Source organism: Trichosurus vulpecula, chromosome 8, assembly GCF_011100635.1.
Source record: "Trichosurus vulpecula isolate mTriVul1 chromosome 8, mTriVul1.pri, whole genome shotgun sequence".
In the NCBI taxonomy this organism is placed as follows: domain Eukaryota; kingdom Metazoa; phylum Chordata; class Mammalia; order Diprotodontia; family Phalangeridae; genus Trichosurus; species Trichosurus vulpecula.
This window is the reverse complement of record NC_050580.1, coordinates 43,780,288-43,807,330: the sequence shown is the minus strand read 5'-3', so window position 1 is coordinate 43,807,330 and position 27,043 is coordinate 43,780,288. Positions and strand designations below refer to the sequence as shown.

At 45.9% G+C, this 27,043-nt stretch overlaps 1 protein-coding gene and 1 non-coding gene across 4 annotated transcripts in view; both read left to right on the top strand.

Annotated features, from left to right (window-relative positions):
• The window catches only part of CWF19L1 (CWF19 like cell cycle control factor 1), a 34,027-nt gene extending 20,836 nt beyond the window's left edge, over nt 1-13,191 (top strand). For 2 of the 3 annotated variants that reach the window (XM_036735234.1, XM_036735236.1), the window contains exons 10-14: nt 2-81; nt 674-883; nt 1,849-1,968; nt 5,978-6,075; nt 9,811-13,191. In XM_036735234.1, the coding sequence (XP_036591129.1) occupies nt 2-81; nt 674-883; nt 1,849-1,968; nt 5,978-6,075; nt 9,811-9,955 (653 nt within the window). In that variant the 3' untranslated portion in view covers nt 9,956-13,191. Of the gene's footprint in view, nt 1; nt 82-673; nt 884-1,848; nt 1,969-2,171; nt 2,785-5,977; nt 6,076-9,810 lie in introns of those variants that run through there. The other variant, XM_036735235.1, reaches the window with a different exon arrangement.
• LOC118830395 lies at nt 1,533-1,682 on the top strand. Its single transcript, XR_005009040.1, has one exon. It is a non-coding gene; the product is annotated as a small nucleolar RNA SNORA12 (small nucleolar RNA).
• Nucleotides 13,192-27,043: the final 13,852 nt, after the last annotated feature.

The following is a 27,043-nucleotide window of genomic DNA, read 5'->3' as shown; positions in this document are numbered from 1 at the left end:
GCTCAGCCTCTGGGGCCCTGCTGGTTCTGTCTTGCCAGTCCTGAAGTGGAAAAGCATTTGGTAGTCAGCATTGGCACACATGTGAGTTCTTTCTCCCTTTGGTCTTTTACAGACATTGTGACTCTCTAGGATTTCATAGCTATATTTCACGATGTTCTTTTCTGTTTTATATGGTCATAATTGTCTATCTTTTATGATCTTCTTTGTTTCTGTTAGTTCTACCTCAGTAATAGCAAGTCTCTTCTAATCATTTTATGATATGATAGTCATTTTGACCAAATGATAGAACATATGCAAAGCACTTTGCAAATCTAAAACATAGAAATGCTCGCTATTCCTATTATATTCATAGCCCACATCCATTTTGAGCTTGTTATGGTATATTGTGCAAGATCTTAATCTAACCCTAATTTCTCCCCGACTTCTCTTCAGTGTTTTCAGCAATTCATTAACGTGAGGAGCGGCTGTGTTTTAGGATCCAGAGCAGACATCTGCAGTCAGGATTTTCAGTTCTCATGAGCTCTTACTGAGGAATCTCTGAGAGATGGCTGGCCTACTCATTTCCTCAGTAACGCTCCTTCCAACTAGTCTTTTCGGGGGCCTCTGTAGAAGAACAAGGATTCCCAGTACAGAATTGACGTCCTAACTCTTCTGCTTTTGTCTTTCCTTCCAGTGCTACCTTGCCCTGGCCAAAGGCGGATTATGTGATGATCATGTTCTGATCTTGCCCATCGGGCACTACCAGTCAGTGGTAGATCTCTCAAGAGAGGTGGTGGAAGAAGTGGAAAAGTACAAGTCTGCAGTGAGACAGCTCTTTAAGAGCAAAGGGAAGCGGTGTGTTCTGTTTGAGAGGAATTATAGGAGTCACCACCTCCAGCTACAGGTAGGGAAGTGTGGTCCAACAGCTCAGAGGGAGCCCCAGACATCCCTGGAGGGACCCAGATTCCTATGTGCATTCCTCTAGCCCTGGGGTAGGCGCCCTGTTGGAGATAGCCAGTGCTTCCTGGGCTTCTGTTGGGTCTGGGATAGTTACAGAGAAACCCCCAGTGCTTTAAGGGAGAAAGAAAAGAGACAGTCTCCCCTCTTGGCTCACACTCTTTGGGGAACATGAGGACCACATGTATTAAAAAGTCAACAGTTGTGAAGTAATAGTAGGAGAGAAATCATAAAGCAGTATGTGTTAAATGCTTAATATAGAACCAACAAAACAACAAAAGTATTACGGGAAAACTTCAGAAAAATACGGTAACAGTATGGACTGGAACAGTCAGAGAGACTTTGACCTGAGCATGGAGAACAATGGTTAAGATTGGGTTGGGGGAGAGCAGTATTTATGTGGGGATCAGTGGGAGCCAAGTAGGAAAGTGAGAAGTCCTCAGATGGGAACTCAGAACTTGGGTGACTAGGCCCACTCAGCTTGTTGCTGTGCCAAGCAACTGTTACTGAGTGAGGCAAGGTGTTGAGGGGATACCAGATATGGACTCTGCCCTCGTGGACGTCACAATCTGCTTAGGGAAATAAGACCTTCCTAGCGATGTGGTAGTTTTCTTGTTGGCCAATTTGTTAAGTATCAAAGAGGCCTGACTCTGCCACATAGACTACACAGGAGCGAGCAGTCTGGGGGTGGTCAGGCCTCATCTGAACCTCTCCCCCCTTCAAAGATTACTTTAGCTCCCACATGCAGTGTTTTATCTCATGAGTTTAAGTCTTAACAGAGAGTCCATGGAGCATGGACTCTCTGGGATGAGGAGAACATATACTGAGGGGTGTTTCTTTATCCCTGTGATGTGTTTGTCCCTGGCCTCCCTTCTGGGACCAGAGCCAGTGGCATCTGCTCTCCCCACCCAGGTTGTTCCTGTACCTCTCAGCTGCTGCACTACTGATGACATCAAGGAGGCCTTCATCATCCAGGCCAAGGAGCAGCAGATGGAGCTGCTAGAAATCCCAGAACACTCAGATATCCAACAGGTAAGGCCCAAGGCCCCTCTCCCTTTATGTGGCACAGAGTAGCCCCCAACCACAAAGGAGGCCAGGGACAAACACATCACAGGGATAAATGAGTCCCAGCTCCTTCCTCAAGGAAATTGCTATCTAATAAGGGGTGTCGGATTATAAATTGAAAACCGGAAGGATTCTCAGCAGTCATCTGGTACAACCCTCTCATTTTGCAGATGAAGAAGCTGAGGTCCAGAGAGGCTTAGTGACTTGCCCAAAGTCACAGAGATAGCAAGGAGCACAGACAAGATGCAAACCAAGACCTCAGAGTCCAAATCCAGCTCTTTGCAGCACACCATGATACCTTCTTAGAGATGGCATATACACAAATAGCTCTAATGCAAAGGAGATGGAGGTGCAGAAGAAGTACAACATGCAGAAGAAGGAGGGACCACTTCTGTTTTGGGGAAGCCAAGAATGTCTCTTTGGAGGCTGGCTTTGACCTGGTCTTGAAGGGTGGGTAGGAGTTTTAGTAGCAGAGATAGCAAAACAGCATGAATACAGGGGCAGAAAAATGCAAGCCCTATTTGGAGAGTGGTAGAAATAGAATGGATCACAGAACTTCAGATATTAGAAGGGACCACAGGGGCATCGAGTCTAACCCATGGCCCAAAGAAATCCTTATTAGAACATACCCAGCAAGTGATCATATGGCCTCCGAAGAATGGAAATTCACCTCTGCCCAAGACAATCCATCCCACACGTGGACAGCTCTCATTGTTAGAAAGTGTTTTCTGACATCGAGCCTCAAGTTACCTCTGAGTAATTTCACCCATTGCTTCTGCTTCTGCCCTCTGGAACCAAACAGACCTAGTATAGTCCCTCTTCCACATGGCATTCCTTCAACTTTTTTTTTTTTAAAAAAACAACTACCCCAGATGTCTTATTCTAATCCCTCCCATGCCCCCAAATCTTTTCTTCTCCATGCTGAGTAGCCCCAGTTCTTTAAATGTCATGGCCTCAAGGCCCTTCATCATCCTGATGATCTTCCTCTGGATGCTCTACAGTTTCCTTCTTAATCTGGGTGCCCAGAACTGTCCCCAGTAGTCCAGATTTGGCCTTATCAGGGCAGAGTCTCGGCCTCTTAATGCATTATACTAGAACCACTAGATTTTTTCAGATAGACTTCATTCTAATTGTCACTGCTCCATCCTATACTTGTGAAATTAGTTTTTTGAATCTAAGTTTCAGGCTTTACATTACCTTTCTCGGGTTTAGTCCTGTGCTCTGGCCTTTAAATATCTTTTAGGATCCTGATTCTGTCATCTAATATGTTAGCTGTATCTCCCAGTTCTGTGTCATCCACAAATTTAATGAAAATGCCATCTTAGCCTTTCTCCAAGTCTGATGAAAATGTGAAACCTCCTGGGACACTTTACTAGGCCCAGGTGCTAAGTAGACATCTAAACCATTAATAGCCATTTATTGAGTCTGGCAATTCATCCAGTTATGCTATTGTCTAGTCCATATCTCTCCATCTTTTCCACAAGAATAGCATGAGGTATTTTTTTAAAATGTTTTGCTAAAATCTAGGAAAACTATATAGCATTCCCCTGATATGCTAGTTTAGTAATAACCCTGTCAAAAAAGGAAATGAAGTGTGTCTGCCATAACCTATCCCTGATAAAGACATGCTGGCTCTTTGTAATAGCATCTTGTTCAGGATGTTCGTCAGCCATCTGTTTAATGATCCATTCTAGAATTTTCCAAGGAATCAAAGTCATACTAATGTAGAATTTGCAGGCTTGGTTCTCTTCACTTTTTTTTTTTGAAAATTGGGACCACATTATGCCCATCTCCAGGTCTGTGGTTCCTCTCCCATTTTCCATCATCCTTCAAATATCAGTGATACCTCGCCAGTCACACGTGCTGTTCATTTAATACCCAAGGCTTCATTAAGAGTATTTTCTCTTACCTTTTCCGTCAGCTCCCTATTGGCCATTTTTGTCCTGCCATTTCTTTTTTTTTTTTTTTTTGGTGGGGGGGAAGGCATGGCAGTTGGGATTAAGTGGCTTGCCCAAGGTCACACAGCTAGTAAGTGTGTCAAGTGTCTGAGGCCAGATTTGAACTCAGGTCCTCCTGACACCAGGGTGCTCTACTCACTGCACCACCTAGCTGCCCCCTGCCATTTCTAATGCAAAGATCATTCTGCGTGCAGAGAGAATGAAAATAAGAAGCTGGCTTCTCTGCCTTTTCTCTGCTGTGATTTATTGTGTCCTGGTCCCTCTAAGCAGTAATCCTATTCCTGCCTTGATCCTCTTCCTTTTTCTCCATGGGTCTTTCTTGTGGTTCTGAATTTCCCTAGGCAGCCTCAGCTTTACTGCTCTTGACAAGAGTGGGTCATGGTCTTATCTTCATCTTCTGTTGTTTGCCCGTGTTCCCATCTTCTGACTTTCCTTTTTAAGATATAACTGCTCTTAGCGCAGATGAGGCTTGCAGCCCTGGACCACCTTCGATCTTTTCCCCTTTCACACCTCTGCATCCAGTTAGTTGCCAGGTCCTGTCTGTTCCACTTCCAAGACACCTGTTGTATCTATCCCTCCTGTGTCCCCTCGTCCAGGCCTTCCTCTCCTCCTGCCTGAACTGCTGCAGTTATCTCCTTCACTAGCTAGTCTCCATCTCCTCCTCACTCCCTACCAGTCTGTCCTTCCCACAGATGCCAGATCAGTGTCCCCGAAGCAGAGTCCTGCTGCTCATCCCTTCTGTGCTCCTGATGCTCACTTGGTCGTGTGGGAATTCCACCTGCAGTCGAGGCTTACAGTCTGGTGCCATTTCACTGCCCCGGTCTCCTCTCACCAGATTCCTCTTCACATGCCCAGAGTTTGGGCTGTGAGCAAGAAGTGCTGTTATGGTCTAAAGAGTCTGTGTGGAGGAACAGGGACTCGCCCACTGATTTAGATTTTAGAGTGATATTCAGCTATGTGACTGATCTGACTATATCCCCCACCCACCCAATTCAGTAACCTCCAGTGGCTAAATATTATGTCCAAGAGCAAATATAAAACGTTCTGTGTGACTGCTAAAGCCCCTTATAATCTGGCCCTACCCACCTTTCCAGTCCCCTTACTCCTTACACCCACCCTCCCACATATTATTCCATTCAGTGACACTGGCAGCAGCAGCCAGGTGGCACCATAGTACCTAGAGCACCAGCCCTGGAGTCAAGAGGACTCATCTTCCTGAGTTCAAATTGGCCTCAGACACTTATTACCTGTGTTACCATGGGCAAGTCACTTCACCCTGTTTGCCTCGGTTTCCTCATCTGTAAAATGAGCTGGAGAAGGAAGTGGCAAACCACTCCAGTATCCCTGCCAAGAAAATACCCTATTGAGTCATGAAAGTTGAACACACCTGAAATGACTGAACAACAACAGTGACCCCGGCCTCCTCACTATTCCCTACACAAGGTCCTCCATCTCCCAGTTTAGAGTGTTTTCTCTGACCGTCCCCTGGGCCTAGGGTACTCCGAGATTACCCCGACTTGAGCCTGTCTGCGTCTTGTTTGGCCACGCCTGGTAGGTTGTCTTCTCCCTCCCCTGCGAGCTCCCTGAGTGTGGGGACTGTTCGTTCCCCGTTTTTGTATTCCCAGTGCTTAGCACATAGTAGGTGCTTAATAAATGCTTTTTGATTGACCAGCTGACTAGTACGTCTGTATGGAGATGTTCAGCAGGCAGCTGGGCAGTGCAGGCCTGGACTTCTGGAGGAAGATGGGGGCTGGTGAGAGAGATGATCATGTGACAGGCAGGGTATGCATTCAGAGTTCAGAGCAAAGGCCTGTCATTCACGCTGGAACTGGACTCTGTGAGGGAGGACATGGGAAGTAGGGACCCCAGCCCGCTCTGTCACCAGCCTTACCGTGCTGCTTCGCAATCACCAGGGGAATAATTGTCTTTGTTGGAGAGCAAGATTCAGCTTCCAAGAGCTCTGTGCAGGTCTGTCTCTTCAGTTGTTGCACATGCTTCAAGAACTCTCTTTGTCATAGATTGTACAGCCCGGAGCACCATATTTTTATGTGGAGTTGGACACAGGAGAGAAGCTTTTCCACAGAATTAAGAAGAGTTTTCCTTTACATTTTGGAAGGTTTGTCTTTTTTTTAATTTATTCACCATCACTTCGTTGAGCACATTTATATGTTAGGCACTCACTGCAGTTATACAGAAATAAACAAGGCAGAATCCCTTTCTTCAGGTAGTTTCCCTTTCAGTAGGAAAGACTATACGGAGGCCACATGTAATACACAGCAGAAGGGGGTTGTGGTAAGATCTGTGCATCAGAAATATCAGCTGGGCAACCAAGTGGAGAATGGGTTGGAGTAGAGAGACTTTTGGCAAGGGAGACCATTGGGGAGGCTATTGCAGTAGCCCACATGAGAGGAAGTGAGGGAACAAGGGTGAGTGGAGGAGAGAACCTGAAACTGAAAATGAAATGCAGCTGAATTTTTTAAAATGATGATAAGGGCCTGATCTGGGGCTATGGCCATAGGAGTGGAGATTTGGCAGTGGCTCAGGGGAGAGGGAGGAGTTGAGGATGACATTGAAGTTGTAGGTCTTGGTGTCGGAGCGGATGGGAAAGAGGATGCATGAGCTCACTTTGGGGTATGTTGAGTTTAAGATGCCTAAGGGACATCCTGACTAACAAAGATTAGAGCTAGAATACCACTGTTCAGGGTAGCACGTATCTGATGAGAAGCAGAAAATATGTAGAAAGATTGTTTGGAGGGGACTGGGAGGAGCTCATGCCCTCTGTTGGTACTTTGGGGTTTTCTCTCTACCGAATGAAATAATTATATAGAGTATTTTATAACCATAAATCAGTAAATAAGTTGTCCTCCTGTCTAATGTGCTAAATTGTGCGGTAGAGGCAGAGAGCGTAATGGGTGTTCAGAGAAAGGAGAGACTGCAGGTTTGAAGATTTGTGCTAAAGCATGGGCAGCATGGGCTAGTGCATTGAGAATGGGTCAGAAAGATGAGGGTTTAGATCCCATCTGAGATGCTTACTATCTGTGTGACCCTGGCAAAGCCTTCTAACCTCTCTTGTTCTCAGTTTACGTATCTGTAAAATGAAAGAAATGCACATGGTTGTGGTGAGGGTCAAAGGAGTTAATATAGTCTACGAGCCACTTTGCAGAACCTGAAAGCACTATATGTAAATGGTGATGGTGATGCTGCTGCTGTTGATGGTGATGGTGGTGACGGTGATGGTGGTGATGCTGCTGATGATGGTTGTGATGGTGATGATGATGATGATGATGGTGGTGGTGATGATGATGATGGTGGTGGTGATGATGGTTGTGATGGTGATGATGATGATGATGGTGGTGGTGATGCTGCTGCTGGTGGTGATGATGGTGGTGATGGTGATGATGGTGGTGGTGGTGATGATGCTGATAGTGGTGATGGTTGTTGTGATGGTGATGGTGGTGATGGTAGTGGTGATGTTGATGCTGATGATGGTGGTGATAGTGATGCTGCTACTGCTGACGCTGTTGCTGATGATGGTTGTGATGGTGATGATGATGATGGTGGTGGTGATGATGATGATGATGGTGGTGATGATGGTTGTGATGGTGATGCTGCTGCTGGTGGTGGTGATGATGCTGATGGTCTACAGACGTCAAAGGAAAGTAGTCCATTCCTTAAGCACTTATTAAGGGTAAGCTGTGCTGAACCTTTGGGATACAGAGGCAGGATGAGCAATAGTCTCTTACGTTTGGCTGGGGACACAGCACATAAACAGATAAGTAAATGCCCAAGGAAGGAAAGAGCACAAACACCAAAGATGTTTTTGTATTAGAAAAGGGGGAAGAGAAAGGAGCAAGTATTTATTATGTACCCACTCTGTGCCCGGGACTCTTCGAAGTGCTTACACAGACTGTCTCATTGATCCTCACAAAAACCCTGGGAGGTCAGTGCTGTTGTCCCCATTTTACAGGTGAGGCAAACAGAGGTGAAGTTAACTTGCCTTGAGTCATGCAACTTGTAAATGTCTGAGCCTGGATTTGAACTTGAATCTTCTTGACTCCAGGCTTGATGCCCCAAAGCTGCCTCACAAAAGGCCGAGCCTTGGAGGAATTAGGGATCCCTAAAGGCAGAGGACAAGAGAGAGAGCATTTTGGGCGTGGGGGGATAGCCTGTGTCAGTGCCTAAAAGCCATAGCTGGACCATCATGTACAGGGAGCCCAAGGTGGCCACTAGAGCTGGAACATCAAGTGCATGGGGGTGATGTATGTGCTGGAGAGGTGGTCACAGTCAGACTGGGAAGGACTTGGTTTAAAAGTCGGAGGAGTTTGTATTTTCTCCTGTGAGACAGGAGAGATCCTCAGGCAGGCAACGATATGCTTGGCCTGTGCTCGAGGGGGGTTATTTCAGCAGGTCTGTGGAGGAGAGATTAGCAGCCAGAGACCAGGGAGGCAGCTGTCAGAACTGTGCGGGTGAGAGGGACGGCCGAGGAAGAAGGTTGTGGCCCTGGGGATGGCAGGGCGAGGGAAATTACTGAGGTGGGATCGGTACAGCATGGGCCCTGACTTGAAGAAAAAGCAGAGGTGAAGAAGGAAGAAGCATAATCATGGGAATTTGATGAAATGTCATTTAGCGACCCCACTCTCCTCGAAAAGGACATCAAGCCCTGGATTTTTACTGTGGCTCTTCAGCGAAAGCTGTGATCTCTCCAGAAGGCTCAGCCCAGCCATGCACAATGGCACACACAGAGTGAATGAAAAGCACATGGTGATCAGACGTCAGTATGCCCTTGGGTCGTTGACCTGTTTGGTCCATTCGTTAGTACAGGGCATCAGACACCTAGGCTGCCAGGGCCTGGCCGCAGCATTTTTCCATTGCTCTCTTCTTCCTGACAAGATGAATTATACCTTCCATGGCTGTAAATAATGGCGCTATTTTTAAACGCTCTCCAGATGTCAGAGTTACCATCTCTAGCTAGAAGTTAGGGAATGTTTGGTCAAGAAAGCATCAGCCTCCTTCACCTCTGCTAATCCTTTTAGATGTTTTGCCCTTCCCTTTAATCCTCTACAGACATCTTCCATAGATAGTGCTGCTATATGCGACTTTGGCCCTGCTTTTCCAACCGGCTTTTTGACTTTTTTCAACTGGTTTTCTTGCCTCTACCTCAACATCACTAATGAAAACTGGATTCATCCTTTTTCCTCCCAAACCTCCTCTTTATTTCCCTGACCCTCTCAGTGCCACCAACAATGCCGTACAATATTTGAGCTGTAAGGGACCTTAGGGGTGACCTAATCCAACCCCCACATTGTACAGATGAAGAAAGCAGGGTCCAGAAAAGTCAAGCTGAGCCTGGACTGGAACCTAGGTCTCGACTCTCAGTCGCGTGTTTTTCCTGTTGGATCACATCCCACTCTCATAACCAGAGTCATCCCTCATTCTTCTTATTCAGTCAGTCTTATCATTTCTTCCACCTCTGCCTAACCCAAATGTTCCCCGTGAAATCTGTCCCCTCAGCAGGAGGCGACCTCTCCCTCCTGCGAATCCTCACAGGACCTTGTTTATACCTCTTGAATGCACTTATCACATTCTGTTTTCTGCTGTGGTCATTTCTATATATCTCTTATCTCCCATAGCAGACCAGGAGCCCCTTTCAGGGCTACAGAGCAGGTCTGATTTATCACTGTCATCTGCTCAGAACCCAGCCCAGGGCCTTTGAAATAGTCCTTTGTGTTGACAGAACAGCTAGTGTAGGCAAACATGAAGCCAATGTGGGTGGAGGGACAAAGTTTACATTGGGGTAATGGCCTCTGAGCCTCTCAGCCAAGGTTGCTCTGACCTGCCTTGTCCTTTGCAGGGAGGTTTTGGCTAGTGAGGCCATCCTCAACGTTCCCGACAAGTCTGACTGGAGGCAGTGCCCTCATAGCCGAGAAGAGGAGGAAGCTCTAGCTCGCTTGTTCCGAAAGCATTTCCAGCCCTTTGACTTTGCCCAGGAGGACTGATTGATGAGGAGCCCTTTCCCACGTTTCCATGGTAGAACCAGTGATCTGTCGGGCTCAGGTTTCTTGTGGGGCTGTTTTCCTGGTCCTTTGAAACCTATTCTCTGTACCACAAGCCACATCTTCTATGTTCTCACCATTAAGAGTTGCCTTGTGAGCAGTGAGGTTACTTCTGGCAGAGGAGGCAGGAATGAAGCAGTTTCCAGAACAAACATCCTTGCCTGCTAATAAACATCTCTTTTATATTTTTCATACAACTAGCTATTATTAATATTTTGATATTTTTTTAAACAACCAAAATAAAATTCTACTGTACTCAAGGGGTGCTCAGTGTTCCATTTGACTCATTGGTCCAGGACATTCTTAATAGAATATTGAGAAGGCTCTTGCCACAAACTAATCGTAGCCCCCCCTGATTTTCAGCGATGTCCTAGGCAAGAGGAAGGGCGGTGTTAGGGCAGCAGGCACTGCATTTAGCATATCAGGCAGTGAGCCACAGGAATGAAATGAGCTGGAAGGTTGGCCTGTGTTAAGAACAGGCAGCTTAGAGTGCAAGGGTGTGAAGTCCAGGAACACCCTCAGTCATGTAAGAAAGGCTGTGAGGATTGTGCTTCCATTCTCTGCCCAAATTTTCCATAGCAGGAAATGTGGTGCCAATATTCCAGGCACTCACTGCTGGTTATCTGGGCCTGGGGTGGGCTGGCCTGGAGGATGTAAGAGAAGCCAGCTTGGAAAAGGCTTAGCAAGAAGTTACTGATGTGAGATCAGGGAAATAAGCTTTAAAGAGAGAAGCCAAGACTGCAAAACAGACTGTGGTAGCCTCGAGGCTTGCTGAGCTGGTGAGGTCTAGTAGCCTTTCCTTGTAGAGGAGGGAGACCTTTGGGGAAAGGGCTGGATGGGATGATGTGTGCATCCCAGAAAAGAAAGGCTGGCTGCTGCTTCTGAGGCTGCCTCAGGTGTTTCCGCTTCTGTGCTGACCTCTGGCTGTGCTCCTTTTTGTGTCTCATAGACTGTCCATCTTTGCTTCAGGGACTTGGGGCTCTTGGGCACAGCTCTGGGCACTTGCAGTTTCAGAACTATACCATTCTGCTGCCTCCTGCAGACTTGTCAGGGAGAACCTAGGTTTTATACCATAAAAAGACTTTAGGGATGACACAGGGGAGGTAACTATGAACTTGGCAAAAAGATGTGAGAGGATACCATTTCAGCCCCCTAGCCTGGCAGAGAGAAGTGTTAGGAAATGAGTATCTTCATCACTAAGAAAAACCCCTCAGCTCCTCGAAGGCAGGGCTGTTTATCTTGCCTTCAGATTCCTGGTGCCTAGCCCAGTACACTGGGGCACAATGTAATTGTTAGGTGGAATCAGCGAGAGGCTCAGGCCTGGAGGAAGGCTAATCCTCCGCAGGTGCCTTGGAGAAGAGGCCAGGAGAAAATGCCAGATCCTGAAGGAAATTTCAAAGGGGAGAGGAGACAAGTCCTCCTGCAGGCCTAACCATGGCCTAGAGGGAAGAAGAGCAGATGGCAGCGAGAGTGTCCATGAGCCACAAACGTGCCCCAGAGGGTGTTGGGAGGGCCTGAAAGCTGCTTAAGCCTTAGGATGTGCTTAATAAATGCTGTTTGGCTAACTTACAGACTATTTGGACTGAAAGGAATCATAGAAATCATCTGATCAGGGCCACATAATAAATGCTAGAGTATTTGTTTAGCCAGTATTATTCCACTAAAGGCTGTGAGCTTTCCACCATTCAGGTAGGAGGGGCAAGAGAGGGGGCTGTGGAGGGAATAACTTGGACACACTGACCATTTTCTTCAGATGTTCCCTTCGTCTGTGTGCTCTGTGCCCATTGAGTCCAAGCCCTGGTTGGAATGCCTCCACTGTGTTTAGATAGAGCTTGTTCCAGCTCTGTCTTGTTAAATGTCCGTACCTTTCTTTAGAAGTAATCAGCCCTTCCACTGATGATGACCTCTGTCTCTCCACACTTAGCAGGTAGCCTTCCTGGCATGCATGACCACAGTAAATAAATGTATGTGGATATTGCTGCATTCAAAGAGGGTCCTAATGAACTTTTTCAGACTAGGCTGGTCCTCGGGTGACAGGTGCCCGTACAAGAAGGCTTTCTGAATTGATAACATGTGCCAGACTTTACACACACACACAGAGCATTTTACATATTATGTAAATATATCGTGTATATATAAATAAGTGTATTATACAAATATAATGTATATTGTCTAGCCTTCGAGGGTCACCCACCCATAAGATAGAGCAGGAGCCAAAAAGTTGAAAAGGGAGTGTATAGGAAAAATGCTAGAAAACTAGCATCAGCAGGATTTGACAACTAGTTAGATGAGAGAGAGAGGAGTTGTGGATGACACCTGATTTGGGAGCCTCCAAAGTTAGGACCTGTTTTAGACACGTTGAGTTTGAGATGTCCAGTACAGCTGGGGGTTGTAGATGCAGGGTCAGGAGAGAGGTTAGGGCTAGATAAATAGACTGGAGAGTCTTTTTATGGGTTAGCAAAACCAGTTGCTAGTCCACCTGCTCTACCAGAAGGAAGGAGATGTGTTCCAGCTTATCTTCTGTTAGATCATGGTACTGATTGTGTATATTGTTCATCTGTTCGTACAGGTCTTCCCATGTTTCTCTAAATTCCTCATATCCATTTCTTCTGGTACAATAATACTGTTACATAAATCATTTATTCTGCCATTCTTTATTCAGTGGGCACTTATTTTACATACATTATTTTGCTGCTACTAAAAGTTCTGTGAATATTTTGCTATATATAGGAATCTAGTGGAATTGCCACAAGGGGTACAATCAGTTTAGTAATTTTTTTTCACAGTTTCAAATTGATTTCTAGAATGGTTGGACCAAGTCACAGCCCTACCAGTAGTGAATTAGTGTGCCTTTATGATTTGGTTATTTCTTTCCTTGTGACAGTCACCCTCCAGCTTGCCAAATTTCCTCTTCAAATCTGCCCAGAAAAGAACACAACACTGCAAACATGGTCTGATCAACACAAAACAGCAGAAGTGAATATCATTGCCTTTCATCTGGGCCTTTTTAAAAATAACTTTTCTCTTTTTATTATGAACTTAGAAATGATTAACACAAGTATGTCAGTATTCAAAATGGAGAAGAGAGGATTGTATGTGAATCCAGAAATCTGTGCAATTTTTAAAGTGTAGATTGTTAAACATGATTGTAATAAAATTGTTTTGTGTCGCCTTCTGAATTTTTCGTGTTTTTAATGTTTAGTGATGTCTTTTTCCCCTGCTCTGTTACTGTCCACCAACTCATCCTTTCCTCTCCTACTTGACAATTTGGGTCTCTCATTCAGCACCTGCAGTCCATCATATCTCCCTGCCAAGAGACAGGACATGCTCATCATCAGTGTTGGAAGTCCTAGTCCAGAGTTCTTACGTCCTTGTGTTGTTGTGGTCCTTGTGTAAATGGTTCTGTTTCTTATTTCACTCTGCATCCATTCCTACATTCTATGAATCTGTTAGGCTTATCATTGCTTGTAGCATCACATTCCACTATGTTTACACACCAGAGTTCCCTTGGTCCATTTCATAGGCAATCATTTTGTTTCCAACTCTTTGCTCCAACATGAAGTGCTGATATGTTTTTATGCATGGGGCCCTTTGCTGTTTTTGAGCTCTCTGGTGTGTATGCCCAGTAGTGATATTATTGAATTCAGAGAACATGCAGTCTAGTGACTTTGGGGGCACAGTTCTACATTTCTTTGCAGAATGGTTGGACCGATTCACAGCTTTACCAAGAACGTGTTAGTGTGCCTGCAATCCCTCCAACAGTTGTCATTTTCCTCTTTTGTCATCTTTGTTTATCTGACAGGCGTGCAGTGGAAACCTCAGTTTTAACTATTTTATTAGCAATTTGGAACATTTTTCCATGTCCAAATTGTGTATCTGTTATTTTAGCACTTATATTCAGCAGCTCCATAAGCATTTATTAATCACCTATTGTGTGCAATGGAGTGAGGCTACAAAGACAAAATAGTACTTTCCCTCGAGGAGCTTACATATTGTTTTTCTTTCAAGTGTCTCCTGGAGTGAATTTCCTTGAGATCCAGAGCAGCAGTCCCACAGACTACTGGAGATCCCTTCATGGCAAACACACAGACCCTAGAAGTTCTGGGTTAGAATTAAAAAACTTTCCCTGCATACAAGGGACTGGCAGGTACATCCTTCACACCCTGAGGGTCTGAGGGAAATGGTTCCAGGTCCGTTAGCCCCATGTAAGCTAAAGGGTGGAATCCTCCATTGAACCCTGTCTGGAGAATGGGTTTACTGAGCAAAGGAAGAAAGGGACCATCAAGTGGTGGTGGTGATAGGTGACTGACAGAATCCATTCGTTTAATCATTCAGCAGAGTAACTTGATTGCCTCATTCCTGCCCCCATGCCTAGTATTTGACTCCTTTCAGACCTTGTGAAGAAATGACTTGGTTGGCTAGTCCTCAAATGCCAAAGCTCCAGTTTTCTTCCACTGTCTCCTTCTGGGTGCTCACTGAGGGTCTGGTCTTAGACTCAGATCATTCCTATGCCCACCAGATCCAGTTTCCCAAATATTCTTTAATTACATAGAGGCAAGGTTAGAGTTTTAAAAATAACTCTTCTAAGGAATTGAGAGAAAAGTGAATATAATGTAACCCATGTGGTATAGAAACTTTAAAGGCACCAAGAACCCAGGTTCCTAGCTTAGACTCAGTGTGTCCCGCTAGATAGCCTGAGATCAGGGTTAAGCATTTTTCCCCAGCCTCCAGATCCCCTTAAAAGTGCTTAGGCTTACAAGGCTTAAGACATCAAAGTTTTGTTTGCAATGCACAAAGCTTGCATCTATCTTAAAGGCATCTCTACACCCCCAGTCACCCTCCAGAGATCTGAGTAGTTTCTGTGACTTACAGTACTGTCCTGGGTGGGAATCCAGCAAATGGGGGAAGCTGGGGTTTGCTTCTCCACACTGGCACTCCTTTCAGGAGCCCCTTTGTGTCAGTTTTCTTTCCCTGGCAGCTCTCGCCAGGTATCACTGGTTTCCTCAGAAAAACTAAGGTTGCTTTCCAATATAACAGTTTTCCCCAGTAGGACATTCTTCAAGGTCTACATCCTTTCCCAGCAGAGCTCTGGGATGTTGTGGGGACTGAATTTCCCCAACACACTGAAAAGTAGCACCAGTGGGGTTCCCAGACACCCCCAGCCACAGCTTCCCTTTATAGGGCTGTGGCCTTTCCAACCAGGTCTTAGGAGCTTTTCCACAGCACCAGAAAGCCTTCAAGAGCTTTAGGTGACAGGATCCCTAACAGGGATAAAAGGGACCTTCAGGTTCACAGCTTTCCTGCTATGGGAGTGGGGAACAGCCATTACTAGTTTTTGTTTAGGTTTTGGTCACCAAGAGGATTTTCCTGCAAGGCTGGGTAAGAGGGTTGTTGATGGAGGCTGAGTTCCCATCAGTCCCTGAGGCTCACAGGGGATAGGAAGTTGCTGGGCCAGGCTATTCCCTTCCCCGTACCCAACTCCCCAGCTGCCCAATCCGACAGCAAATAGACCCTGGGAGCTGGGAATGCCAAACACCAAGCAACATCCTTGTGGCCCCAGACATGACTCAGGAGACAGTGGAATTGGACTAGAGCCGCACCCAATCCTCCACTCCCCCCATCACACCAGTGGCCCCCACAGGTCCCAAGGGTGGGGGCAGCCTGAGAAGACCCATCATGGCTCCACCTCCCAAGCCCACCAACCCAATCCATGGGCTCAGGGACAATTTGCCCCTTTTCCAATCAGATCTAGGGAAGCTTGGAAGAAAACAGCAAGATGTTTAGGACCCATTGTGGTTCTGTGTCTGTCGCTGCCTTCTTCTTCAGTTCATATGCCCAGAAGTGTTACACAAAAGGAAAATGCAGTCAGCGAACCAGAGCAGTCACCCTCGGGAGGAAACTTTGAGCCTGAGCGACAATAACTTTGAGAAACCAGCCTTTTCTGGAGCCCACTTCCCTAGCTCCTTCACCTACCAGGGGCACTAGAAGTTCTGGGGCTTCCCGGGGATTACCTTCAAGTCTTGTTCCCAGTCCAATGAGACAATTGACCACAAGAAGAAGCCAAAGTCCCATCGACTGCATTAGACTGTGCTTGGATTGTTAAGAAAGTAAATGCCACATGACCACTAAAGCCCTAGTGAATTAAGACTGGAAAAAAAGGTAGTGTCCAGAACTAGGGAGGGGAAGGCACAGCCCACATCATTGTGAACAGCAAATAGCCACCACATTTTAAGAAGGATATTGATAAGCTAGAGGGTGACATGAGAGAGTAACTATTATTAAGTTGAGAGGCCTTGAGACCATGCCATAAGAGGATCATTTGAAGGAACTTGGGAATATTTCACCCAGCAAAGAGAAGACTTGGGGGAAACATGGTAGCTGTCTTCAGGTATTGGAAGGATTCATGCGGGTAAAATACGAGGGACTCTTTGACCTTGGGGGCAGAGGGGGCAGAATTAGGAGCAATGGGTGGAGGTTGCAGAGAGACCACTTTCAGCTCCGTGAAGGGCTGTCTCGGAACAGAGTGCTTTGAGAGGAAGTGGGTTCCCCTTCATCACAGGTCTTTGAAGCCAAGGCTGGGTTGGGGATTGTAGAGGGGATTCTTGTTCCGGTATGGTTCAACTCAGTGGTCTCTGAGGTCCCTTCCAAGTCTGAGATACTGTGAAAAGGTGAACTTGAAAAAGCAGGGGAGCCCATGAGCTCTTTCCAAGCAGGCACAAGCCCACTTTAGGATGTTCTCTGGCTCCAGTCAGCCCAAATGCCGCTCTCTGGTTCAGCCTTGCCACTCATCTCAGGAGCTGAGTTTCTTGCTAGGGATCCAGCAGTCCAAGACCGTTTCTCTGTGGGAGAAAAAAATCATGTTGGCTTAACTGCATAGTTCCTACCATTTAAGTAACAGCAAAGTGCTTCAAAAATATATTCTCACAACCCTGGAAGTAGGTGTTGTTACCCATTTTACAGGTGAGGAAAGGAAGGCAAAGGTGAAATGACTTGACCAGGGTCACCCAGTGCCTGGAATTGAACTCACATCTTTCTGACTCAAGGCCCAGTGTGCTGTCTGCTGCTAAGCCCCATTACACAGAATTGCGCTGAATAATTTGACATGTTCCCTCTTAGGGAAGTCCCTGAAACATTGTCAACTCCAGAGCATTTCCACAGGCACTTCCTGGCATGCTTACATTCAAGGTCATTCTCCAGCATCTTGTTCTGAGTGAGCAGCCCTTTAGGGCCACAAGAACAAACCTCTGCATTGCTGGTAGGTTTCTGTGAGGTAGCCACAGCATCATGGATAAAGATCTGGCTTGGGGTTGGGAAGGCTTGGGTTCAAGTCTTGCCTCTGATACATACTGGCTGTGTGACCCAGGAAGGTGCCCTAGGCACTGTGCTTGGCAGCTCTTTTTTTTTTAAATTTATTTATTTATTTTTAGTTTACCACACACGGTTCTACATAATTTTGAGTTCCAGATTTTCTCCCCTCCCTCCCCCCTCCCTCCCCAAGACAGCATGGAAGCTCATATAACTATCATGTATAACTTCGCATTGAATTAATTTATACACTAGTCAAGTTGTGGAGAAGAATTATGACCAATGGAATGAATCATGAGAGCTTGGCAGCTCTTTAAGACTAAAAGGTAAACAGAAGGTACAGCCTGGCATTCTACCAATCCATTTACAGGTCCAGTCTCTTTTGGCTTGGTGTCTGTGAGAGGTGAGGGGAGGGCTGGTAGTCAGTCAATAAGTATTCATTACTATCGGCCAGACTCTGTGCCTCTGATACATACTGGCTATGTGACCCTGGCCAAGTCATTTACATTCTTCATGCTTGAAGGAAATCTTCTAAGACAAGAGTTCTTAACTTGGGTCTGTGGATAGATTTCAGAGGGTCCATAAACTTGGTTGGAGAAAAAACAAAACACCCTACATCTTCACTTACCACTAACCTCTAACTTAAATTTGTCATTTCCTTCAATTATTTAAAAACATGATTCTGGCTTCACCAGACGACCACAGGGACCATGGCACAAAAATGGTTAAGTACCTCTGCTCTGAGACTTCAGATTGCATGCACATTGGCCTGGATGAAGAAATTTCATCCCGTCATGTCCAGAGTTTCTTATTCTTATGACGCCACACATCTACACTGCCTTCCCTTCCCTACCCCCACATCTCTATACATGTTTCACCCCTTAATTACTTTTATAAGTCAGAACTCTATGAATGGCAATATTAAGGTCTGATAAAGTATTGGTGTTAGATCAACATATTTGGAAATGACACCTAATGTGTCCTCACTTCACTTAAGAAATAAACTCTTGATACTTCCGGTAAGAAGGTAGAAGGAGGAGAGGGTCAGGCCTGTCCAAGTCCCTTCAGCAATGCAGAAACAGTGTCTGCTCCCCTCACATCCCACTCTCCCCGAAAAGGAAAACAAAATTGAAACTGACCTGGTGAAGGGGCCATTTGATTGCTAGGATGGCTGATCGATGCCTGGAGCCTATAATGCCTCTGCTCCCATCCTGGCAGATGACCAATCTCTGCAACCTACGCAGGGCCATCCATCATCTCCAGCTCCCTGCTTAGCGTGAACTGCTAAGTGGTCTTCCCCTGTCCTGTGCCCTGCCTCATATACTGCCCATCAGGTCCTGAGCCCTCTGAAGAGTGACTATTCCTGCCTGGGCAGCCACTGCAGTGTTCAGTTCAAAAATGCCAGGCCCAAGGCCATCCTAGGGATTCCCACCCCTCTACCTTTCCAAGCCTGCCAGGCCTTTGAGTCACCAAATCTTCTTAACCCAACTGTGAAGAGCTAGGTGCCCCTTGTACCTGAGCCAGAGAAAACCTCTGGTTGCCCCCACCCAGTGCCCAAGAAGAGCCTTAGAGGAATACTTCTGATCCCCTTTTATCTCAACCCAGCCTCAAGGCCACTCCGACTTCCCCTGCCCTGACTCAACCAGAGCTGTTAGTTGACCGCTTGAGCTGTGAGAACTCTTCCCCCCTCACCCATGTCTAACCAAAGTCTGGGGGAGCTCTACCTGCTCTCTCTGAGACCAGCCTGAGCCTTGAAGGAACCTCCTCCTCCCATCTGTACCATCCCATCTAACTCGAGTCTGAGAATTTCCAGTCCCCCACCTGAGAGCCTGGCCTAACTCTTAGGGGGTCCCCTTCCCTCTACCCTTGCCTGACCAGAGCTATGGGCTCCACTGACACCGAGTCTAGCATGAGCTCCAACTCTTCCAAGCCCTGAGCTGGGCCTCAGCCTAAATCTAGCCCTAAATGTCCATATCCATTGCCCCTCCAATCTCTGCTCAGCAAGTTCATCTTCCCACCTCACAGGCTACAATTCAGGGCGTTTTTCTCCCTCCTCCAGAAAGTTCCTGAGCAAACCCAAAGCCACACCCCCACAGCTGTAGTCTCCAGTGCCCCTAGCATAACAACCTTCTCCCACCACTCTGGCCTGCAGAGCTTGCTAGATTGAGCAGCCCCCTCCCCCAGCTTCCTTTTTCAGCAGAGCCCAGCCCAACGGACCACCCCACTGATTCTAGAATCCACGAGTCATCAGGCCAACTGACCACCACGACAGAATCCACCAGGCCAATCATGCATTACTGGGGAGATAACACACTTCTTCCACACGTATACACCTGTACATGCATGCATATACATATGTGTATGTTTCTATACATGGGTGGCATCTATATGCCCTATGTAATAACAGTAATGCTCATAACTGGCATTTACACGGCATTTTAAAGTCTTTTCACGCTTTATCTCATTTGAATTTTGCAACAATCCTATGAGACAGTTAGTACAAGGATTATCTTCCCCATTTTGCAAATGAGGGAACAGACAATCAAAGCCGATGTCAAGTTAAAATACATATTATAATTAACCCAAAAGGGTAATTAACACCAGCAGATATGTCTTTCCCGCTGAATTGTGTGTGTCCCTGCTTCACTGTGTGACCTTATCCTTCCCATCGCTTTCCAGAGCCAACATGTCCAGTCACACCAGCCCCATTTATGCCCGCCGGGTAAGCTGCCCAAGTTGGAAGCACTTTCCTCTGATCACACCAAGTGCAGGTCCTGCCCATGGATGTATCTGCTGCCATCTAGGGCCACGAGATCCCATGTTGGGCCAGATCCATTTTCTTGTGGTTCAGGTGTCCAAAATCATCACAGAGAGTTTTTGTAGACATGGCTTTGAATGCTGCCCTTAGGATAAATTGTAGACCAATACCCTCCTCTGTGGCATAGTTCCAACTTCTGCCACTCTCTCAACAGGGAAGCTAGGCTTGATCCCCACAAGGGCCATGGCCCTATATCACTTCTTGTAGACCTGCCTAATGTAGCTGAGTTTACAATCAGTCACCCGTTGACAACTGGGACTTGGAATATTGGTCCAATTTAACAACCCTGGCTTTGACTGATAGCTCCCTCTCTAGAGACTGTCCAAGACTCTCAGCCTCACCCTGTTTCTCTTCATCCAATCCAGGAGATCACCATAGTTTCAGATGCAGGGGCCTATGACACAGGACATATACATCCACATTGGTCCTACTCACAGTAGGCCAAAGCAGTTATTCATCTCTGATTTGTGACATTTATGGTAGAGGGTGTCAGGATATAGGCCAGGGGATTGTTGCCCAGCCATCCTTGGAATCAATCTCTACAAACCTTGTCTGGGAACTTATCAATCACAGCTCACTTCAAAACCAAGGTGAACCCCAATTTGCAGAAGGTATAATAAAGACCACCATCAGTGAGCACTCTATTAGCAAACAGGTCATTCTTCTGCTGCTATGAAAATTGCACCCTGCCCCCTAAAAAAAGCTATCTATGTTGGTATTTATGGCATGACAAAATTGACAAAAACCAACATTGATGTATGTGTGAGGGGCCATTCATTCTTTCTTTAGGTGCCCAGGAAACTCTGAGTACCTCTGGATCTCCCCCTGAAAGTCTTGGGGGTCCTTTGGTCTCAGTTAGTATGGTCTGCATCCTCTTATAAGTTTCATCACAGAAGGCATAGACTATTTTGGAATCCAGGTACCAAACCCTATCTCACTGTCTGCAGGCCCCTGCCACCATTTTGAATAGGTTGTATTAAGTCATCAGAGCCAAATCCCAGCAGTGCTTTCTGAGTCAAGAGAAACCAGAGATGCGGGTCTGTCACATCATCCAATGCCTCCGAACAGACAAGGCATAAACCCAGCTATGAACAGTCCTTCCTGCTCAGTCCATAGAGACCCAGGCCCTGCAGAGGCTTTAAAGGGAGGAGATTCAAATGTCCTTTTTAAAGGGATTGGATTATAATTGTCCCTTGGGATCCACTATCCAATCCAACAGAACACTTTACCTCTTCCATCTTTATGGTCACTTTTGCTTGGGATCCCCTAAGACTAGGTGGAAAGGATCTAGGAAGAGTTGGTAAAAGGGGGTCAGCTAGGTGGCACAATGGATAGGGTGCTGGGCCTGGAGTCAGGAAGAGCTGAGTTCAAATCTAGCCTCAGACGCTTGCTAGCTGTGTGACCCTGGGCAAGTCATTTGATACCCTTTTTTGCCTCAGTTTCCTCACCTGTAAAATGGGGAGAATGACAACACCTACCCCTCAGGCTTCTTATGAGTATCAAATGAGATAATATTTGTAAAGCACTTAACAGAATACCTGACACATAATGGTAAGTGCTGTATAAATGTTAGCTATTACCATTCTTTCATATATAAATATATATATATGTGTATGTGTGTGTGTGTGTGTGTCTATACACACACACACAATCTATCCATCCATCCATATCATTGCTGTCCAACAGTGGAATGCCTGCCTTGGGTTATATTTGGTTCCCCCTCCCTGGGGGTCTCCAATCACAGACTGCCCAATCACTTTGGGGGTATGTTAGAGAGAGGATTCTTGTTCAGGTGGACGTAGAGCAGGTGTCCTCTGAGAACGTCTAAACTCTGAAACACAGTCGTTCTAGGTTCTGCTTATGGCCACAAGATGGCGGCACAAGTGCAGCCTGTGGGTTGGTACTTAGAAGCCTGATGATCAGGAGGCCCAGTCAAGGAAAGGGGTCCATTTTGACCCGTGGCAGAGAGATGGGAAAGGAGCTACTCAAATGAAAAGTGAAAGCTGGAGATGCATTGAGCGAGGGGAGGAAAGGATGTCTTTGTGAACCAGAGCCTGCAATGTACTTGTCTGTGACCTGCCCAGAGCCCTACTCAGCAATCATTCACCAGAGGGAGGGGAGGAGAGCTCTCTATTCTATAGCCCGGGCCTCTTGGTTTCCCAAGGAGGGCCCAGCTAGGAAAGGAAAGACTTGGATGACCATTTATTAAGCACCTACCATATGTAAGGCACTCTAATAGGAGGTGTGATCATGGTAAGGAAATGGAGACCTTAAGAAAAATCTCTAAACTAGTTCCCAATTATGGGGGGGAGGAATAGTGCAAGATGGACCCTTAAGTAATTATTATTTAGAAGACACTGTGGCAAGTACAAATAAAAAAGATAAAAAATGACATAGTCCATAATTCTTTTTTTTTGGAGGGGGAAGGCAGGGCAATTGGGGTTAAGTGACTTGCCCAAGGTCACACAGCTATTAAGTGTGTCAAGTGTCTGAGGTCAGATTTGAACTCTGATGCTCCTGACTCCAGAACTGGTACTCTACTCACTGCACCACCTAGCTGCCCCAATAATTCTTCTTTACAACTTAACTATTGTGTAAATAAGTTTAATGTGAAGGTATATGTAGAAGATATATCAGATTCCATGCCGTCTTGGGGAGGAGAGGGGGGAGAGGAGGGAGGGGAAGAAAATCTAGAACTCAAAAACATGCAGAACTTAGTGTTGTAAATTAAAAATAAAAAATCTTAATTAAAAAAATGACATAGCCACTCCCTTCTGGTTTACCCCCTGCTAAGGGTATAGGACATAAACACAGATGAGTAAAATCATGGGGGCAGCTAGGTGGCGCAGTGTGTGGAGCACCAGCCCTGGAGTCAGAAGGAGTCAAATCTGGCCTCAGACACTTGACACACTTACTAGCTGTGTGACCTTGGGCAAGTCACTTAACCCCGATTGCCCTGCCTTCCCCCCTCAAAAAAAAAGACTAGTAAAATCACAGACATGGAGCGTGATGGGGGAGTAAGGGAGGTCCAGACAAAATGCTTTGGAAAATTTGAGGTCGGAGGAAACAGTCACTTCCCAGGCTTCCCATAGAATTGTTATACCTGAGCTCCCACCTTGAAGGAGCAGAAGGATTACGAAGGGGAGTGGGAAGGAGGAGGTACCTTACAGGGGTGCTGGCTTGGGTGAATGCCCAAACAGGACATGGAATGTCCAGGTGGTAGAAAATAGGCTAGCACGGTTGCCATGTGAAATAAGGCTCGACAGGCAGTTGGGACCAAACCGGGGAAGGCTTCCATGCCAGGTCAAGGAGGTCTGTGTAGTGACAAGTTATTCTAGTGCCCATCCCCTAGTTCTGCGCTCATATCTCCACCCCTGGCTTAGCCCAGTTTGGTAGCCACACAGCTTTCCAGTGGAGGCCCAGGTTGGAAGGGTCAGAGCCACTAAAGGCCATGTGTGGTACAGGCACTGTCAGGTCCTCAATTCAGTTCAGTTCAATTCACAGAGTATTTGTCTAAGAGCCAGGCAAAAATCAAAGTCCTGCCGCCTTCCCATGCATTGTATTATTTCCAGTGCTACAGATGCTCTGGCCTCTTGAGATAGATGGGGTGGGTTAAGTAGAGACACCAGTTAGGGAACCAGCAGAGATAGGAATTCTGCCTTCAGTTCTGTAATGACGCAGGAGATTTTCCTGCGGAGGATCATCGTCCACATTGCACCAACTCACTAAGTCAGAGTGGATGGCAGCTTTGGTGAAGGCCCTCCCTTCACAGCAGCCTGGCGGAATGGATTTGTGCTCTAAAGGCTTGGATTCAAAGCCTGGCTCTCTACTATGTGATCACACAGACACGCACTCCAAAGTGTAGCCTGGCAGAAGACCATTTAAATCAATTGTTCACTCTGACTTTGCCAAAGATGTCCAAGCTGAGGGTCTCTTGTAACAATATGTGAATATGAATAGTTCAGCCTCAATATACAGAAAAGCTACATGGGAGCTGTGCAAACTAGTGTCCACCTACCACATAGACAGTTACCGGGATTCTGAAGGCTTCTTAGTAGGGAGCCCTTGATGCCTTTAAAACCTAGGAGGCATAGGGCCTGCTGTGTGCAGCTACATGAGGAATGGACAATAGAAGAGACTGAAAGCCAGGAATCCTGCTAGAAGGTGAACGGAGGCCCTAGAACCATACAGCTTTTTATTGGCGAAGCCAGGACTTCAGTTTAAATTAGGAATGACTGGCTCTTAGCCAGTAATGGAGTTTACTTAATGAGGGCTGAGGGCTGATAAGAATATATTTGCCATATAAGGATTGGCTGAGAGGACTGGTGATTTTTGGCCCAGAGAAGGGAAGAGAACAAGCATATATATGTGTGTGTGTGTGTGTGTGTGTGTGTGTGTGTGTGTGTGTGTGTATGTATGTATGTATATATATAATCCCCATTTTACAGATGAGGAAACTATGGCAAACAGAGGTTAAGTGATTTGCCCAGGGTCACTCAGTGTTTGAGGTTAGATTTGAACTCAGGTCTTCCTGACTCCAGGCCCAGTGCTCTAGTCACTATGCCAAAGGTCATGCCTGGAGAATCCTTAAATAGGAGATGGAGCTTGATGGAGGTCCTCAGGAATCTGAAGCACTGCCACATGGAAAAAAGGATTCAATTTCTTCTGCTTGACCCCAGAGGACAGAGCAAGACATAAGGGCGGGAAGTTGCCGAGAAGCAAATTTTTGCTTGATATCAGGAAAAGCTTCTGGATGCTCAGAGCTGTCTGAAAGTGGGATAGGAGCCTTGGAAAATAGGGGCAGAGGCTGGATGACCGCTTGTCACTTACGATGTAGAGGAAAATTTTATTCAGGTTCAGATTGGGCTAGATGGCCGATGAGGTGCTTTCTAACTCAAAATCTGTAAAAGCTGATTTTAAAACTTCAAATCTAGCTAGAAAGCTGAACATATAGCTAGACTAGAAATACAGCTAAACTGGGAATTAGCTAGTGGAAATGCTCCCTCTCCAGCCTAATGTAAGCTCCTTAAGGGCAGGGATTTTTCTCTTTGTATACACACACACACACACACACACACACACACACACACACACACCCCTTGTGTTATGCAAATACGAATGACCACACATGTGTCACCTACATCAAATCGTTTGCCTTCTCATTGAGGGGCGTGGGGAGGGAGAGAGAGGATCTGGAACTCAGTTTTAAAAACAAATATTGAAAATCATTTTTACATGTAATTTGGGAAAATAAAATATTAAGAAAAGAAAAGGATAATGTCTACAAATGGATAATAGGATCATTTCTTTCTGCTTCATTTATTCCATCAGATTCTTAGATTTTCTCGTCCGGATATTCCAATACCCCAACTCTGTGATCTCATGATGTGAGTACTCTCTCTATGCAGATTGCAACACATCCATGCTTGACCCTCTGGTGTCACTCCTGTCTATATTCTTCCATAAATTCACCACAGAGGGGCTTCCCAACCTACTGGAGAGCCATCCTCGCTTCCCCTTAAGAGGATACCATTACCAGCCCATCTTCTTTCACTCACCTCCTCCTATTATGATGTTCTTTGTACCACTGGTCAATTTTTTTGGTAATGTATCACAACCTGCTCACGTCCACTGTGTGTCTCTCCATCACCCATTGGGTGATCTTCAATTTCTACTTTTCGAGACCAAAATGTTCCAAGGATCACAGCCATACAAGACTAGGTGATCGTTAGCACTAAAACAATGTGCCTTTGTTTCGGAGATAATTGGGGTCACAAAAATACTTTGGAACTTTCCAAAGGAAATCCAGCCAGCTCTCCTCTGCTTGTTCACTTCTAGGCCTTACTTGCTGTCAAATGAGTTAACATATGAGAGCACTTTGCAAACCTTAAAGCGCTACATGAATCCTGGGTATTATTTTCATCTGAGGTCTATAAACTGATGGGGGTGGGGCAGCTAGGTGGTACAGTGGATGGAGTGCCAAGCCTGGAGTCAGGAAGACTCATCTTCCTGAGTTCAAATCTGGCCTCAGATACTTACTAGCTCTGTGATCCTGGGCAAGTCACTTGCCCTGTTTGCCTCAGTTTCCTCATCTGTAAAATGAGCTGGAGAAGGACATGGCAAACCCCTCCAGTATCTCTGCCAGGAAAACCCTAAATATAGGGTCATGAAGAGTTGGATGTGACTGAGAAACAATTGAACAACCACATAGTCTGCCTGCTGGACACATCTCCTGAATGAGATCTATCTGCTTTTCTCCTATGTGAATTTTAGAGTGATTATGGACCTCATCGAGATGCCTCTGCAGTATTCTGGGGCTCGATCCCTCTTTGGCTCGACTTCAACCCTAGATCGCGTTCATCATAGTGGTGAACATTTTGGCAACCATACATCCTTCCATTTTACACCTCACTTGATATAATAATCACAGGGTCTTTGATCAAGGTTATTTCTGTTATATCTTTCAAGGAATCTTGTATAATTCTGACAGATGCAAGGAAGGTCCCTTGTTAGAGGAGAGCCTATGAAGGTGATATTTTGTTTTACCATATAAAATGTTTTAGACAATCAAAGGTAATTGCCTATTTTCTTATCTATATAAAAGTTTTATGAGCATAAGCTACTTCACTCTTCAAGGGCATCCTTGAAAAAGGTATTAGAAGAAAACACTTTCCCAAGTGACATTCCAGAGGAGATCCACATTTACCATCATACAATTGGCTGAAATATGTAGAAAGAGATTTGTCTTCATTTTATCACACACTTTATTGATTCTTTTCTGCTAAACAGAATAGAGGACTTTTCCCCAAACATGAACCATGCAGTGAGCTCAGGGCCAGGACCACAGCGCAGTCGTGAGCTTACGTGGGATAGGAAATTGTAGTGGGGTGGCATCCGCCACATGGTTA